Source organism: Lutjanus erythropterus, chromosome 17, assembly GCF_056507025.1.
Source record: "Lutjanus erythropterus isolate fLutEry1 chromosome 17, fLutEry1.hap2, whole genome shotgun sequence".
Taxonomy (NCBI): Eukaryota; Metazoa; Chordata; class Actinopteri; order Lutjaniformes; family Lutjanidae; genus Lutjanus; species Lutjanus erythropterus.
Window position 1 is genome coordinate 24,645,390 of NC_139333.1, and position 19,676 is coordinate 24,665,065.

The 19,676-nt window shown below is 37.2% G+C and overlaps 1 protein-coding gene across 1 annotated transcript in view; it reads left to right on the top strand.

Moving 5' to 3' along the window:
* Positions 1-12,033: 12,033 nt before the first annotated feature.
* LOC146312269 (heparan sulfate glucosamine 3-O-sulfotransferase 3A1-like) overlaps positions 12,034-19,676 on the top strand; it is a 44,499-nt gene continuing 36,856 nt past the window's right edge. Inside the window, exon 1 of the mRNA XM_084740622.1 lies at positions 12,034-12,867. Within this exon, the coding sequence (XP_084596748.1) occupies positions 12,305-12,867 (563 nt within the window). The 5' untranslated portion in view covers positions 12,034-12,304. The remainder of the gene's footprint in view (positions 12,868-19,676) is intronic.

The following is a 19,676-nucleotide window of genomic DNA, read 5'->3' on the forward strand; positions in this document are numbered from 1 at the left end:
TGAACTCACAGTCGGAGGATCTGTGCTTTGCGATTACGCTGCCCTGTGGTGGCTAAAAGAGCCCACAGCCTAGCTGTCGCCTTTGGATGTATGAGCAGATACTTATCTGCAGGAAATGGCAGATCAGACTTCCACATATTGCTTTTTAATGAACACAGCGCGACGCCATCCAACGGGGCTGTAATTGGCTCACATGTGACGCATCATCTGCGCTGGTCATTTGGATGCCAATATCAATCCCATATCACCCAACATCATCTCCACGGTTTGGCCTTGTCCCAGGCACGAAGCAAGGTCAAAAGGTCAACGTGGTGTGCATTTGTTCCTGGACTATGTGACTCTTTGTGTAACGATGCTATCATCTCTTCCCGCAGCCTGGTTATAAAGGGCAATACTGCCTCTGAGAAAGGACAGAAAGGCATTTATCGATCTTTTCAGTATGAAAATGTCTGATAAACAGTGTTAAAAGCTCTTGTCTAAATATTCTGACTGATGGGGTCCTTCATGGACTCAGTTTTCTGCCAAAGATTTCTGTATTTGTGTTCAGCTCTTTTTACTGGTGTGAAGCAGAACGGGCTCAGTTGGAAGCTGGAGCTCACCGACAAAAGTAGGGCTGCAACTAATCATCATTTTCATCACAAATTATTCTGCCAATCATTGATCAGTGTTGAGCAGTGTGTCCCAAAGCCCAAGGTGACATCCTCAAATGTCTTGTCTTTTTCAGAGACATCAGCTCCAGATTAAAGCCTGCACATTAGAGGCAAATCGGCATCACATCGCTTGTAAAGCAGCACTCGATCGCTATGTGTGAACTGTTCAAAGACATGATCTGAGAGCTTGTTGATGCCTCACAGGCAAGCAGGTTTAATATCTGATCATGTCGGGGAAGGGTTAGGGAGGCATGCAATGAGCTACAGCGAATGGGAGCAAACACGGACTGAATGAGTCGAGAAGGAAAGTTGGAAGAGCAGAAAAGCCAGCAGTGGGCATCATCTGCTGCAGACCTCTACATGAGGAGTGGAGGTGAGCAGGGACAAGAGCCACGCTACAGCTGGGACTTAAGGCTTCTCCTGGCTAATAAAAGGAAAATCAAACAGTTGAAATGGGACTCCAGAAGACTGTTTTGCCCACACAGACAGACCTGATCTACCACATCCTGGATCAAGCTGTTGTGCTTGATGGGCAGACCAGACCTGAGCTGACAGGATGCAACATGCAGGGCCTGCAAGGATGAGGGGGAGGAGGACTCTGTTTTTACAGTGATGATACTTGGTGCACAAACACAGTCAGTTGATGGACAGTGTGTCCCAGATGTTGAACTTTTAATGTGAAGATGTCGACCACATAATCATCTTGTTGCAGCTGTTTAAAAAATAATTATTTCCTGGGTGTATACGTGTATGTATACATGTAAATAACTTTAGGCCCACATATTGATTTATTGCTTCATTTTATTTTGTGTTATATTTTATCCTATTTAATTCATTTAGCATGAAGGAACTGTGACTAAAACTCTGTTAATTTCATGCAACTCTGTCTTGTATAAAGATAATAAATAACCTTGATTATTTGATTGACTCCTTGAGAGCAGCTTGACCTCTAGTGTTTACAACAATAACATGCTGCTTCAGTATTATTATTCTAATGTCAAGTTTTTGAATGTTAATTTCTTCAGTTATACCTCAGGATGTTTTTTTGTCTGACCTTTGATTTGGATTGTTGCTTACTTACTCTTAAATATTCAGTGTTATACAGAAAAACATGTAAGATTTGAACTTTTCAGGGTATTGAACATTTATCTCATGTTTAAAAAATCAAAATAAATCTTCCCATATTGGGTACTTAAAGGTTGTTTCATATAATTTATCTTGACTCAAAGTCACCATGACATTATGTTCTTGTAGTGCCAAGTGCATTTGGAGATTAATTTGGACGATTGTTCTCATGTTTGCGATACAACATAGCCAGCCATATGTGCCTTTATTAACCTTTAACCTTTTTGTACTCACACTAGCTTGTCTTTAAACCTGATTGCTGGTCTGCAGAGATGGACATATAGCCAGCAACACAACCCTCTAACTCGAGCAGCGCCTCCCTCCCTCTGTTACCCCTCCCGCCCCACCACGCCTGCCTCTCTCATAATCAGCTGCATCCTGCTGCCTCTTGGAGGAAGGAATGTGACACAAAATATAACACACCACACACAAGCTGCTGTGGAGACTAATTTCAGATACAACAGCACATGCAAGAAGGTTTAATGTTAAATTTATCCAGCTTCATGTATCCATAAATTAATTATACTGAAGCATAATCACTGCTATCAGATTTTGTAGGATAATATATAACTGTGTTCCAAGGTAATTTTGCATAGAAATGTAGCCATAATTTATATATAAACTAAATCATGATGCCCTCACATTTAAAATAAGACAGAAACCGTCTAATTATGTGCCATCTCCTTCTTCTATGCTTTTGACAAACATCAGCAAGCAAAAATCTGAAGATAAAGCACTGATAAATGGAGTGTAATCACTTGTGTGCTTAATACAAATTGGTTGTATGTTGACATTTTGAGACTACTTAGAAAAACAGCCCACTTCAGATGAGCATTAATCTGATTAAGAGCACAATTTATTTGGGTTTCCGTGCTCGATAGAAAGCCTTCCTGTTCAGCGCGCGGCCTGCCAATGAAGCAGAGGAACCCAACCTCGATGAATGGCCAACAGCTGTGTATATAGAACGACTACATTTCCTCTCGCAGTGAAGAAAAAAAAACCACCCTGTTTCAGTAAAACACTGAATCATCGCTCACACACCATATACATGTGTGCGACTACAGTATTTGAAATTAGCATTTAATCTGTAATATTATAAACAAGGTGTTTCTTATGAAGGGGATTTCTGTTGCATCTAAATGTATTTAACCCTAAATCCTTTAAACTCCCCAATCAAAATGGTCTACCAGTGTCTACAGTGATATTTTTGCTTTTTGTGATGTCATTTCTTGGGCTATCTTCAAATATTTTCCATTTCTTACGTCTATATACCTTAAGATAAAAGATTGTGTTAGTCAATAAACAATAATAGTTGATTAAACTACTGAAATTGTGTCATAAAAAACAAAAATCTTACGTTTTTCAGAAAACTTTACTAAACAAACACACGAAACATATTGATCCAAAAGATTTCTAAATGTAGAAACATTAAAAAACTTAACACTCTTAACACTCCTGAAGTGCTTTAAACTGTGTAAAAGTTTTAGTTTTTGAGATTTGCTCATTTTTATTAGTAGAACACAAAGGTGTTTTGATAGTTTGAAAAGGCACCACTTTTAGGACAGCAACAATTTTAAGATAATTATTAAATGAATCAACAGCTATTTTCAATCAGTTTGAGTAGTTTCTTTTAATTAAATACCTGATTACAGCTTCTTAAATGTAAATATTTTCTGGTGTCTTAAGTCCTGACAATGGACTGAATATCTTTGAGTTTGAAGATGTCGTCTTGGGCTTTGGGTAACACTGCTGGACATTTTTGACAACTTTCTTGATATTTTAAAAATCAAACACCTGATCGTTTAACTGAGAAAAAAAATCATCAGATTAATGCACCATGCATAACACGATGATGTGATCACACACGTACAACATGATGCTGTGAAAACCAGAAGAATGAATGCTCTAGCTATTTTGGTTTTTATTTTAGATCCATTTAAAGACGATCATGCACATCACGATCTCTGGCCAGTTAAAGGTCACCCATAGGAGGTCCGTTTTCACAGGGTTAAAAAGGTTTCTGTGTCCTGTGGGATACAGTCATTTAACAGGCTGTGCTATACTTTATATCAAAATCCAAAATGACAGCATACATTAACAGAGGCACTGGCTATGATGTAAGTGTTATTTTTTCTGTTCATCATGTTTGGAAGATTTTCTTTGAGAAAAGAGTTCTTTTAAAGATGACTGAATATGTTCTTGTTGAAAATCTTCACAACTTTGATAATCAGGGTCTGAATGTCTGTATCCTGGAGGATACATTGGTCAGATAAAAGGGTATAAAACAGGGACAATCACTCTACACTCATGTTTTGATGCCAAATAATCAATAACATAAAGGTACTAAATATTGATTACTCTTTATTTTACTTTTAAATGTGTATTACTAATGAATGCACCACAGTATACATGATTTTGCATGCATTAGGATATTGCTAATGTAGGAGAACCACAGGAGATGGTAGTATAAAAACAGGTGTAAGATGTTTTGTGTATTAATAACTCATTGTTTATATAAAGATTAAATTTGTTTCCAGTGTTCAAAATATATGTGATCATTACTGTTGTTGGTGTGGATGTGTTTAAAGTTTTTAAAACTTTTCATGCAAAATAAAAAAGAAGGCAGTTAATTGTTTATAAAAGTTAGCACATGAACTTGTTGTTGTTTTTTTTTGTTTGTTTGTTTTTTGAGAGGAAATGTTATATTTATATTTATATTTAATTTATACCAAGAATGGGCAATGCATCTTGGGAAATACAGTGTAAACTGGTAATTAATATACTCAAATTTTGAAAAAAATTATGAAATTTGATTATGCGAGCCTAGACACTTTAATAGCAAGTAAATAATTTTCCAAAATAAAATAAATAAATTGTACAATACACAAATAAGATTTAACAAGCTGCACTTTGTATTAAATTAGACAAAAACTAGAAATAATATGTTCTTTATGATATTAGACCCTTTATTAGCCCTTTTTGACTTTATTATCATCAGGTAATTAGGGACGTGTGACAACTGAACTGTACTGTAAACTAAAGTGTATTCTTTCCCACTGTTAGACCCTTATTGGACTTTATTAGAGAGTAATTGGGGACACAGAACTGTACTACAGACTAAACTGAAATCATAAACATTTCTGCTGCTTTGAGACACACCTTTTGCTGGACCCATACAATTGTCAGAGCAGCAAAGACTGATTACATTTTTTTTTTTTTTTTACAATATTCATCTATAGTTCCTCTGTAATTTACTTATAATTTACTTGAGAGATCTGGTTCACATATTGTTTTTAAATGGGTAAGTAGCAGTTATGTGACTTCACTTTGTTCACAGTACAGTTCTGTTGTAATGTGTTCTTAATTACCCTCTAATAAAGTCTAATAAAGGGTCTTACACTGTCTAATAAAGAACATATTCTTTCTAGTTTTCATCTAATTTGATACAGAGTATGGCTTATTACTTATTATTATTGTACTCTTAGGTGTATAGTATCTAATTAAGGTATAGTTATGTTTATTTAATGTCTAATAAAGAACATATTAACTCTATAATTTGACTAATTTGATACAAAGTACAGCTTGTTATGTCTTATTAGTGTACTGTAACAACCAGATGTGCTTGCCCATTTAAGGTTTGAAAAAAATCTCTTACTGAATATAGAATAAGTTTGAGTCATAGCCATCTGGGTGTATATTTTTAGTTTTCTGAAGTTCTACCTAATTGAGCTTTTAAGTGGGAAATGCCATTTCAACTTCACTCATAATGCGATGGTTTTAATAGATGAACTTCTGGAGCCAAGGAGCTGCTCGACTTGTGTGGAAATGTGTGATGCTGGTCTTAGTTCAGACCTGGAACAATGTCGTAAATTTTGTCCGTACAATTTCCATGTGTAAATCTGTTTTTTTTTTGTTTTTTTTACTAGCTGCATCTGTTTCTAACCATGTTTGCCACATGGAGCATTGTACCTTTTCTTTGGGACAATATTTCAATATCCAGCATAAATTTTAGCAACTTGTTAAATTTATATGCCATTAAAACCGGCTGGTTGTCTGAAGTTAAAGATGAACATTGTCCCGAGAAAGAAAAAAAAAGGTAGAATTTTATCGCCGCTGATTTCAGGTTGAGAAACGTAAAGCCATAATATTGGCAGTAAAGATGTCTCCTCCAAACTGACAGCTCCCAAACCTCAGTTCATAAACCTGTCTGGAGATTATGTGCATGGCTGAGACACACTCTAACTACTTGGCCAGCGCAGCTATGGAAACAGTTTCTGCATGACTATATTCTGACTGTTGATGATGCATTTGAGAGAGCGAAAGCACAAGTCTACGTATGGTTTATACATTTCTATGAAACAACAATCACATTCAGACAATCCAGCCGTTCCATATTTGGTTACGCCTTGGATTGTGTTTGCTTTCCCATGGCATGCCCTGAGAATTTATTCAATATGCAAAGTAAATGCGTGATTATATTCGAAGGATAATAAACAGTTTGTTTGTGCTCACTTTAAACTTAAAACCCCAACTCTGCATCCAAGATTCCAAAAAGGCTGCGTCAGTGTAACCATAGTGCTGCAATTTGGATAAACGGTGAAGATGAAAGCCGAATTACGTTTTTACATGCCTTCTAGACTGCTTGCACATTTTTCTGAAGGCACCGATGTCTGGGTGTGTAATTACACACTAAATGCTGTTTTTTTTTTTAAAGGAAGTATGTGTCGCTGCACAAACATGAAACCCGACTGAGACTGGGTACATTGCACAAGGCGCGCCCCAGCTTTAGAGGGCCCACTCAGACGCCACTGATGACAACAGTGCCACTAGACTAATCAGTGGTCTTTATCAGTGACCCCTTGTCACAAATCTAAAACGTCTACGAGTCGTGAGCTGTGATTTTCCCTTCTCAGAGTGTTTCATTTAAATTATTTTGACAGGCCTCAAAGGTTACAATCAGTGCTGGAGAGTGACTAAATACAATTATTTAAGTACTGTACTTAAGTACACTTTTATAGTGCCTGCACTTTACTCAAGCATTTCCATTTTAAGCTCTTTATACTTCAAATTCACTACATATCAGAGGGAAATGTACTTTTTACGCCATTTCACAGCCACAGTTACTTTACATATTTAAACGTTCTATTCAAAACATCATGATCATTTTAAAAAATATGAAACATTGTTCAAAGATTAAACTATCCAACAGTATATAAAGTTGTTGAAAGTAGTATTACAGTATTAAAATGCTGTGTATACATTAATACATCAATAATAATAATGATGACAGAATAGATTATAGAAAAGATAATAGAATAATAGTCACATAATAAATAATGGTATAACACTGACAGGGGGCATTTTTTCTGCATTATAAGTACTTTTGCCATTTAAACAAGTATTTTGCTTATATTGCAGTATTTATATATTTTTACATGATATGTACAGTAACATGTACAGTACAGTCCTGTTGCTCTGTATCTGCCTGTCTGTCTTCACTCTTCTATGTCTGTACTTATGTCTTATATTTCACAAAGTTGCTTGTATTTGTTTGTGCTAGTTGAACTGTTATTAGATCTGATTTTGTTGCTGCCCATGTCTGTTTTCTGTTTGTCTGTATTGGTCTGCGTTGTGCTTTTCATTCTGACGATTATTAGAAATTGTTTCTTAATCTTTATATTGATTTTAAGCTGTCAACTTTATATCTGGCCAGGGGCAACGGATTAAAAAAACAGCCTCTTGGGTAATTCTGGCGTATGTTGCATAATGTTTATTAATATGCAGTGTCCCTGACAAATAAATAAATAAATAAATAAACATTTGAAGCATGACTTTCACTTGTAAAAATGTAGTTTTATATTGCAGCATTTACACTTTTACTAAAAGCTACTGCAGGGAACTTTCATATTTTGTTGCTTTTGGATGCCCCTGTTAGCGTTTCCACTGTAATTCCACAAAAATAAAGTCACAGTGAGTTCAAATTGCAGTGAGTAAAATGTAAACACAGGCTCCTTTCATCTAATTTAAAAGAGAATTCAATACGGTGGCAGGCATCAAGAATAACTGTGTAGAAAAATCAAATCATGTCATGTGGTCTTGTTTACTTATGTACGTCATATATAAGAATCAGTATTAAAATGAGATTTTCATAAAGGGTTAAAAACTCCTTGCAGTAGATTAAAGTAACATTTTAATGCAGGACTTTTACTTGTAAAAGAATAGTATTTTAAGTATAGCTCCTTCAGTAACCGCCTCATTCTTCCGAGGTGTTCGAAGGCCAACCAAATGTACAACGCCGCCTGCCGCATTGACTCCAGTCTCAGCCAACTCGGTGGTTTCTGAGGCCGTACTGCAGGAAGGTCACCCATCATGAACTGTTTTTCTTGTACATTTCTATACATTTCACATTCTCTAACTATATATGTGGACTATACATGTGTTTGCACAGATTTTTATTTACTTTTTTGCACTGTTTTGGACATTTCACACCTTACTGATGAATACTGTCTATTGCACTGTTTTACACTTTTTTACTTTCTACACATTTTGAACATACTTTATTATGCATAGCGATGTAACCTGTTCTCACATTAGTGTTAGCATTGTTAGTATCTTTATTCCTTCTTATTGTATTGCCTTTATTCACTACTCTTTAGCTCTATCCCTTACATATATATCTGCTGCTATGAGACTGGAATTTCCCCAACAGGGATACATAAACAGCAATCTACCTACCAGCCATAAGAATCTGAATTCTTGCTCCACCATAATGTATCAAGAAAGCAATCCAAACACTAGTCACGCTGCATAATGAGAACTTTGATTTCACTTAAGGAAAGGATATGAATACCTCCACTACCATATGTATAATAATAATATAACACGCAGAAAGAGTTCATTCTTCTTTAGAGTGGATTTTCACTCCTGTCCCATCCCTCTCCCACAAAAATCACTTCTGTCCCATCCAGGTCCTTCGACAGAATAAAAGTAATTCCTGTCCTGTCTCAGTCCTGCAAGAATGATGCCTGTTGACTCCCATTTCCAAAAAAAAAATAAAAAAAACAAAAACAAGAATAAACAGAGACAGTAGATAGACTAGAATGATTTTCAAAAATGAAGAAAATTATGCTTATTCATATTGCAACTGCATAAAACCGACCTATGTTGTTATGATTCTAGTCGTGTTGACTTTTCTTACTGACCCGTCCTAGTCACTTGATGAATAGTGAAATTCACTCTCATCCCACGGGAATCCTGTGACCCACAGGGTTCCGAAAAAAATGTCTAGCTCTACTCTACATAATAAGAACTTTGCTACTTTTCATTAGTAGGATTTTGCAGGACTTTTACTTGTAACGTCACATTTTATACTGTGATATTAAAACTTTTACTAAGTAAAGCATCTGAGTACTTCTTCCAACACTTTGTAATACTATCCAATGATTCACTAAAGACAAGAATGACCAGAGACATCAGAAAAAATAAACACTCTTTTGTCTGGCAGAAACTTCTTTAGGATTCTCTCCTTTCACATTAATCATGTCTGACCTCTAGGATTTATCTTGTGATCTCTTCAGGGGGTCCAGACCAACAAGTTGGGAACTTCTAGCGAGATTGTCTCTTTCATAATTGTGTAAATAGATTAAATAAAGTATTCTCAGAGCAATTTTAGAAAGTTTGAGCATTCAAATTGTCATAAAAAAAGACAGAGAGCATCATTATTTTACCAGTCTCTGATAAGAGGGAGTGTGAAGCCATCTGACCTCTGTGGGGGAATGCTGGGTGTCATCAGGGGGTTGAGCATCTCTCCAGTGTCGGGGGGACAGAGAAAAGACACGGGGTGTGATTTGTTAAATGCGGGACACCCCCTTGCATTGTTTCGACAACATGGGGGGACATCTGGCACTGGCAATGCAGCCCAGTGTTGAGGTCTCCATCCTCTTTCTCGAGCAGTGAGCTGTGCAGCATTGAAGCACTGCCTGCATATTCTCATGCTAATACCCAAAAGGCAGGAGCAGATGTGAAACATTTGGTTCAGTTCTCGTTCACTTGTAAAGAAATAATGTGCCCCGTTATCATTATTTCACTTTTTTGTTCTTCTGCATGTCATAAAAAGGAGTTCAGGGTGGAGGCCATCTTCTTTGGTGGCCTGACTTCAGCTGCATGTGTCCCCGCTGTCAGGGACAGAGAAATGGCCTCTCGAGTGTTTTGAAGATCGAAGAGAACCACTTTGGCATCTGAGAACATGCTGTTACAGTGGAGGACGATGCACTAAACAAATATTGCTCCTGCAAGCCTGACAGCAGCTTGTCTGTGTGTTTTTAATTAGCATGTCTTAGCATGGACGAGTTTTAGCAGTTAGGGGAATATTTCTATGTACTGCATGTTATGAGTTTCAGTGCATTTCTTCATGCTTTTTAAAGTCGTTTTTTACATACAGGTTTATAACTTCTGTCTTTTCACGCACCTACAGTAGAATGCTAAAATTTGCACTCAGTGCACTTCTCCACAGTAGAAGTCCAGTCTACTGGATGTCTTGGACTTACAGCTAAGCTCCACGGGCAGGTTCAGAGTCCTCTGATGTTATAGTCATTATGGTTTTATTCCAGTGATGTACTTCTTATTTTCTTTTATCGTAGTTAACTTTTAATGACTCCCTTTTAATTGCTATTTTATGCATTTGTACTGTCTTTGGACTGTATTTATTATATGGATGTTCCTTTTTTATGTGTGTGAACACTGAATTGTCCCTGAGCACAAAATGTGCTACATAAATGAACTTGCTTGCTTGTTATGCTTGTACTTGTCCACAGGTCTCAATTGAAAAGATAAAGTATAAAAGAAAATAAATCTATTTAAATGTCTGTATTTACTTGTATTTTGCAGGTTTGCAGATTGCGTTTGTGTCATGTCTCTTTGAACATTATTGTAGTATGTCTATGTAGCATTTTTCTGCTTTACAGATCATAATAAATATATTTTGCAGTGGTGGGAGAAGTACGCAAATCCTCTACTTAAAGCTACTACAAGGAATTTTCATATTCTGTTGATTTAGGAGGTCCCTGTGGACAAAGGCGGTCATGTTTCCACTGTAATAATCACAAAATATGACGTCAAAAATAAAAATTTATGGAAAGAAAAATATCCTCCTTCTTCTTTTTAACTGGCTAATGTGTAACTCACTGTAACTTTGGCTGGGGAAATATAAACACAGGCTCATTTCATCGGATTTCAAGGAGAATCTGATATTGTGGCAGCCATTTAGAAAAGACAGAAATAACCAATCTTCTCGCTGTCAGTCTCGTTTGCCTATGTAAGTCATATAGCCACGCTCAGTGGCTGAGGGACATAATGTCCTGGTTAAACTTCAAAAAGACCCAATATTTAGTGTGTAACTCACACAAAAAGGTGTGGGCACCTTTCCTGAAATCTTGTCAGAGTCCTCAGTCTGATGTAAACCTTACTTCCTCACTCTCTTTTTGTCTTTTGTCTGTCTGTAAATTTTAAAAATTTTTAAAAATTTATTTTCCTCAAAAAAACAAAAACATTAATGTTGAATGCTGTGACATTTTTAAAAAAATATCCAGTTGTAGTTTTTTAAGAAAAACTTCATAATTCAATTAATAATTAAATTTCTAAATCTAAAATACATTGTTGTTTATAGATCATGTTCTAATAATCTATAACTCTCCATTACTATTTATATATAAAAATTCCCTCCACTTGTCAAGTACCCAGAAGTTACCCATTAATGGTAAAAACCAGTTCTCTCTAATCCAAAGTACATACAATGTACATGGTATATATTTTGTAAAGGAGCCTTGGTTGAGAAAAAAATTATAACCTACTTTTTGTAAGGTTGTATTTTAAAGTTTAGCCATATAATTTTTTGTTTGTTTGTTCTTTAATGTAAAATTTTAATCTGAAATGTAATCAGTAGCCATATCTGTCAAATAAATGTAACTGAGTAAGAAGTACAATAACTTTCTGCAGTAAAGATGACGTACAAATACACATTAAAATGCCAGAAAGGCTCAAGTTAAATACAAGTTCCTCAAAACTGTTGCAAATGTACTTATTTACTTTCTACCTCTTATTTTGGATGTGAGAATTAGCTCCAATTTGGCTGAGATCGGTGTCCCCGCCCCCCTGGGACATCATTGGCTGCCGTCTGCTGCTCTCTTCATCTCATTGGTCAGGGAGGTGCCTGTCAAGCAACCTGACGTGCGAGACAAGTTTACAACTCTATACACGTGCGGCTGGTACATCAGGGCTGGCTGTGGCATCCTACACAGAGCAGGGACAGGACAGGACTTCATTACCTGAGGGTTACACACTGTTGAGACACACCTGTGAGCTTCTGTTTGGGGTATTTTCGATCTGTTTCTCACCTGTGCGCAGCAGGTATCATTTGGTACTTTCTTTTGGAGGAGACAGGGGTGATGAAGAGCTTCTTTTTTTAATGGCAAGAAGAAATAATGAGTGCCTAGCATGGCTGTGGCTCCTGCACCGACCACCCAGGGACCGGTATGGCTTTTAGCCGCATCAGTAAACTGGACCCCACGTCCCGAGGCATCTTCAGGAGAGCGGCGGTCATGCTGTGCACCCTCCTCACCTCCCTCTTCCTCCTGCACTGCCTCACCGACCGCTGCAGCACCTCCTCACCGGTCAGAGCGTCCCCTCCCCGGCTTTACGAGGACTTGAGGTCGCAGAGGACTAAAAGACTGGTGTACGAATGGACCGTTGGTTCGGAGCTGCCGGGCTACGGAGCTTCCCGGCGCTCCTCACGGGTCCTAACGGATGAGCGCGCGGGGCAGGTTGCCGTGGAGCTGCCCGAAGAGGAGTCTCTCATGTTGCCGCCTCCGGATTTAGTTGCTTCTTCCAGCAGGAAAGTGTCGCCGAGGTTCGCAGGTAAAGTCAGTCCGCTCGGGGAGGGGAGCAAGAAGCTGCCCCAGGCTCTCATCATCGGGGTGAAGAAAGGAGGGACCCGGGCTCTGCTGGAGTTTCTCCGGGTTCATCCGGACATCAGAGCCGTAGGAGCGGAGCCGCACTTCTTCGACCGCAACTATGACAACGGACTGGAGTGGTACAGGTGAATAATTTTATTGATCATCATTTATGTAGGCAAGAAACAGCTTAAAATCATCATTTAAAAACTTTATAAGGTGAATATATTTCTAATTAATCATGTAGAGAGGAAAAACCTTAAACTCACAATTTAAACACTTTTTAAAATGAAACTATCTCTAATTAATCATGTATGAAGGACAAACCTACTTAAACAAATATAATTTAAACTTTAAAGACTTTAATAAATCCTTCGCATACATTTTCATACTATCAGACATCAGGGTTTTTGCAGGTACTTCAAATGTCTAAACTGGACTGGAGCAATACAGGTGAATAGTTTAATAATTATGTATGGAGGAAAAACCTACCAAAACTCATAGTTTAGGCAACTTTTCGGGTGATTATTGCTATGATTAATCATGACTGGACTTGAAGAAAACCCACTTAAACTCAAAGTTTAAAACAGTTTTTTAGACTGACAAATCTTTTGCACATATTTTCATACACTGTAAAAACAAGGTGAGAAAACCTCATAATTTAAAAGTAACTGCCTTTACTAGATTTTTTAGTTTTGAATCAAACTAAACAAAGTTTGGCTAATCTGTGTTTTTTGTTGAGATGACTTACCTTTCTCCCTAAACCCCAAAAATGTGTATTTCAAAAAATGTTCATAGTGAGCTGTAAACTTGATTTATCATTATTCAGATGCTTGAAAACTAAATGTTTGCAATTTAAAATATTGTATAAACTTTAACAGCTATCCACCTCATTACAGTTTCCTATTTAGCCATCATCACAAACATTCCCATGTCATAGTTATTTATGTCTGACAGATTTTGATAATTGAATGGATCATTTTGTGTGTGAAGGCTGAAATGATGAAAGAGCGTTCAGAAGTTGTGAAGATCAATTCATCGGTTTTGGTCAGCAAGCCATGTGCAACGTGTTACGGTGCAAATTATAGACAAATGTGCCAGTGTGTTTACAGTTTGCTTGAATGAATGGGAAATTCAAATATGTTGTGAACAATAAACCCATTGTTTAGAGATTTTGAACAGGAACTGTTTTGGGAAAAATAATTCACAACTTTTAAACTGTGCATGTACTTTTTTTTGCCAGTATGGACATGCGGTATCTTAAATTACAATAGAATAGAGCTATGCAATATATTGATACTAGATACCATCTTTGAATTTATATATATGTATATATATACATAGTGATTTGTCATAAGTGTTGTCTTTAAAGGATGCCTGAAGTCATTCTATCCACATTACTGATGATTATTTATCAAAAATCCTCATTGTGGTAATATTTTGCGGAAGCGCCAATATTCATCCGTACAATATTGTCGCAATAATGATTAATATCAGTATCAAGGTTTTTGGTCAAAAATATCATAGTTGATTTTGTACATATTGCTAAGCCCTAAATTACACTCATGATGGTCATATAAAAGTCTTCAAATATTTTACATTTAACTCACTGAAACCTGCAGAAACCCTGTAATTAATGTTTCTTTTAAAACCTAGCCTTAACTTCTGTATATTGTTCTTGGTCATTCAATTGTCATGATGATAGATTGTGTTTATCCAACTTTTTATTTAGCCTACCACTACATCACTGATAAAGATTAGTCTGCAGAGCCCATAAATCTCTATTTCACATCTCAACTTTTATAGAAGTAGCCTAATTGCTGCTGGATGAAGAAGCACTGTATGTGGACAGCCTGTTGATTTATTACGCCACATTAGGCCTGCTTTCATTAGATGTTATCAGGCTGCTCATTTTGTTGCACATTTTAAGGTTGACTGCCTTTAAGTTGCTTTGGTCAGTCAGGACCACAGTAGGATCAGGGTTTACAGCTTGATTAGGCTGGGAAATACGACAAGGATACATGTAAAGTATTTAAAATTTAAACAAGTTGCAGTTTACATTTTCTCCGTTGTAGCATTAATACTTTGCATCTGCTTGTGAAACTCTAACTTTAGTTACTTGACATTTAGTGCTCTGTTAATGAACACCGCGACGTCCATGATAAGCATTTGCACAGTAAACAGACTTGTTCACTTTCTACATAACTTTTCTCAGAAGTTTCATTTTCTTTAACTCTTTGTTTCTAGCAAACTAAGACCTGATTTGCTGTTATAAATTAATAAGTTAATTATTAACATAGTTTACGTATATGTGTCACACTGCATTGACACTTGCAAGTTACAGAAAATCTTCATGGAGCTTGTGATGTAAATCTTTCTAGAAAGACAAATTAGAACTGCCCGCTTGCCCAGGGCAAGTACAATAACACGTTAGGATAGAAAATCTAACAACTCACTTGCTGTCCATAAAAGAGCATTGAAATATAAAAATTGATTAATGGTTAAAGTGACTTTTCATGCAAAAATGGCTGTTTTCAGCCTCTCAAATATGGAAATTTCCTGTTTTTCTCCATATGTTATCATATGAAACTGAATATCTTTGGGTTTTGGACTGGCTTCCATATTTTCTGCGTTTATTTAGACATTCCAGCCCTAGATTAAACATGACAGTTAACTTTAGTCTTTGTTGTTATTTGGTAACTGCTAATAAATAAATCAATTTGTGCAGGTGCAAGTAAAAATCGAGTTTTGGCAAGTAGATTTCTGACTGGCTGGGCAAGCGAAATAAAACATTGTTGAACCATGCCTAAGATATTTTACTGCAGATAAATTACAACAGTATATATTTCAACAGCGTTTTATGGTATCAAGAGTGACTTGCACTGGAAGCATAATTTAGTGTATCAAACTTTGTGTTTGTGTTTTTTTTAAAGCTGCAATTAACAATCATTTTCATTGTTGATTAATCTATTGATTATTTTTTCTATTTATTATAATTAATTACAATAGTTATATAGTTTCCCAAAGCAAGATGACGTCTTCACATAACTTGTTTTGTCCACAACCCAGAGATATTCAGTTTACTGTCATAAAGGAGGAAAGCAATCAGAAAATATTCACATTAAAAGTTGAAATCATAGACTTTTCACTTCTTTTTCTTGAAAAACAAATGACTCAAACCAATTAATAGATTGTTAAAATAGTTAGCAATTATTTTAACAGTTGACAACTAATTGATTAATAATTGCTGGTCTAGGTTCTTTTTGCAAATTTTAAAGGTTAAAAACAAGTTAACACTCGATCCTTTATTCCAAAGAATTCGTTTTATAGAGTCAGTTCCAGTCTTGCCTGACAGAAGTGAAACTATAGAGAAACTCTGATCCCACATAAACACACATTTACTCTCCTCTCCATCTCCTTATGGAGGAGTTAGCTGCGTTTTTCCTCCTCGCTCAAGCTGAATTTGTGATTGATTTCATCTGTCACAGCGAGTGTGTGTGAGTGAGTGTTGTGTGTTCACATTTCCACAGGGCCTGTGGGGAATAATGGCTCTCCCTCTCAGTGGTTCTCTGTCTAATGGGGCATTGCCGACATTGCAGCTCTGTTATTAAGAAGGATTAGGGCCATAATGAAAGGTTACCTGAGTGTCTCAGGAGGTATAATTCACCTTTTGATTGAGTTAACACTACACACAGCACCCTCTAAAAGCCTGGAGACAAAACTTTTACTCTCCCTCGCCGACAACTCCCTCCAGATCCCTCTTCTCCTCCCCCTGAACACTCTCTGGCTCTCTCCCATCTCCCCACTCACACACCTCCCTCTTTGTGCCTCTCTGAGAGTGAACATTCTCTTTTCGCCATCACTCTTTCACACCCTTCTGTTTACCTATTCATCCATTGTGGGGTTTTATATCCATGAGGGTCCCATCTATCCCGAGGAGTTGCCAAGATTCTCTGGAATTTGGACCGTGCCTCCAAGGACAGACCTTAGTGCCGGTTCCTCTTAATGCCGTCCATTTAAAACAGAAGCACCCTTGAATTGAAAAGAGGAATAAATAACTGTTACAACAGCGTGGCCCACTCTGCAGGAGTTCATCTTGTCAGCTCTCCTCGACAACGTCTGAGAGTCTTCCTAGTTGATAGCTTTTGTGTGTTTGTGGATGCTTTTGATTGAGTCGCCTCCATTTGAAGTTGTTGGGTTGAGGTTGCGTAGAGGTGTTTTTCTGTGCACTTCAAAAGCGCTTGGCGAAACGAGGAAATCAGTCTGATTGCGTCACTAAATTTAACCATCCCCCTACGTCAAAATCATCACAATTTTACTGCCTCTGAGCCACAGTTACTCTCTTAATTTGTATTTAGTAATAAAACCTCTTAAAAAGTATTAAATAGTCTTAAATTTTGTGTGGGAAGGTCTGAAATACTAATTTATCAAATGCTGTATGCATGGTCTAAAAGTGGAGCGGATCCACTGCCACTGTTTTCACATGAACTCTAACTACAAGTCAAGAGAGAAGTACAACACTGGACCATTTTAGCCCTGCTTCTTGCATTACTATATGCTGTTCACAAGATTCATTATTAGAAGGTAGGTCAGCTCAATTAATGTTAATTATTCACATTAAAATACCCCCTTCTTCTGCTGATCATCCAAGTGGACTGGTAAAACTAATTCCAATCTAAAATCAGGTGTTTTATGGTAGGGTCATATTTTTCACAGTAGAAACTTTAGTTACACCATCACTAAGACTTTTTTCTGATTTACTTTGATCTACAGGGACAATCGGCACACGCCATTTACTCAGTAACATTATGACCAGCCTGCAATGATGTGTTTGCCACAGACATACACGTACTGACTGGCCAGGCATTGCTCGACTTAACCCGACAAAACTGACATATGCAGTTCATACCACTTAGCAGGATAGATCGGGAGGACATAAAAAAAACATTGAAAAAGTGTTGCGTTGTGTGACTTATTTCAAAAGTGGAGTTGGCTTCTATGAAATATATTTTCAATTGCATTCAGTTGTGCCTAGCACGGACCAATATTGGCTAGATGTGTAGGACTGTCTATGTTGTCTGTGGGCTTATTTTCACATTTGATGTTTAGTTTTACTGGAAAATTGGCCTTAAATTTAACTAAAAAAAGTCTTAACAGTTCTACATTTGACTTGCTAAAACATGTAGACAGTAGACATCCTGTTGCTGTACCGATTTCAGGTCTCAGGGCTTTAATAATGTTTGGCCCTCATCTGACACATGACAGTTTAAAAGATTGTGTGTCAAGGGTGTGGAACAAACTCCCAAACACTAAGGAGCAGCTCCTCACATGTGCAGTACACTGGATACTCCCGAAATACCCTCCTGTAAATTAAAAAAAAAACAAACAAACAAAAAAAAAACCAATCTGTTGGTGTTTGTGCAAAACAAGCCCAGATTTTCTGTGACTAATCACTGTGTCCAATTTGCTTAAATTATGTGATTCCTTTCATTAGTTGCAGTGAATACTTAAAACATTGAGGCTTCCGTCTCAGGAGGCTCTTTGTTTATTGTCAGTGTGAATCACTCGTCTCTGTCCCGATGGGAACGTGTGGAACATATTTTTAACACCTCTAAGCTCTTAATGTGACGTGGCAAATATCTCCAGCCTCCTTTTCCAGCTTTTCTCAGAATTATACTTGTCTGGCTTGTTATGGGAATTTCCATCAACTGCCCTAAAACATCAGTCGCACGCCCAAAGCTATGATGCAAAAATCTGTAATTTATTGAGAAGGATAAAAGTTGCCGTTTTTGACAGCAAGGCTGTCACAGTATGAAACATTGGTAACTTTAAAACTTCACTTTTATGTGTCCAAAAACTCTGTCTCACCATCTGCATTTATTCAAATCTTGGACTTTACATATGTATTTTTTTACATTTCTGTGAGGTTTTTTGGGGTGTTGTACTTTCAGCTAAAAACATAAATTGATCTTTCTGACTCAAACGTCATTCTCGATTTTCGTGCGCCCTTTGTCCGCAGACTTTCAGTAAATTGAGGCCTTTTGTTAAACAGGAAACCAACACCCGGCCCAATCGCCCCGTCAGTCAGTGTTACATTTCACTACACATTTCTCAGCGCTGTATCCGTATAATCACATACAACCTATTAGGCTTTTGTTGTGGAAATGGACACTCGGAGTGAACAAGGAGGTCAAGCACAAACACTGTGAACTAAAGCAGAGGTCCACGCTACACACTAGTCAGTATTATGTTTTTAGCCTACTTAAGTTACCGAACGCCCAGCTTTCACCTGTCTAGACCCAACCGCAGTTCCTGTTTGATGTCTGCAGACCGGTCGGATTAGCCCTCACCGGATCTCTTAATGGGTTAATTACCCTCCGTAAAAACATGTGTGACCCGTTAAACACAAGGGCAACGTGCCACCAACTCTGCCACACACATATTTATCTAGATGCAAACAAACACAGCCATGTGCAGTGCAGGGGTACACATTTCTTTTAGTCGTTTTGTGAGTCATCACTGTTAAGAAAGGCCTTGTAAAGTTGTTCAGAGTTCGTACATCCACTTCAGCTTCTCCTTAAATATTTTCCTTCATGTATGCAGTACTTGAAAACCACGAGAAAGCAAATGAAAAGAGTATGCTCAGCTAGCTGAAAAATCACATTAAATTAGGGGTTTCCCTCTTCATAAAATTGGCCGTATTTGAAAGCAAGTTCTGTAATGGTAATAAAAAAGGGGGTCTTGATCATAAAAAGAGTGACCCAGTGGGGATCTGTGTTAGGAAGCATCGAGGCCGATCTGTATTTCTGTGCTGTACAGTCATCTGTGTGGGGAGAAAGCTTCAGATACACAGAACAAGATTTTTTTTTTCCGTTATTCAAATATAAATCTAGATCAGGTTGTAAATATACACAATAATACATGCCCCGTCTGTGTTTAAATTCCATGAATTCTG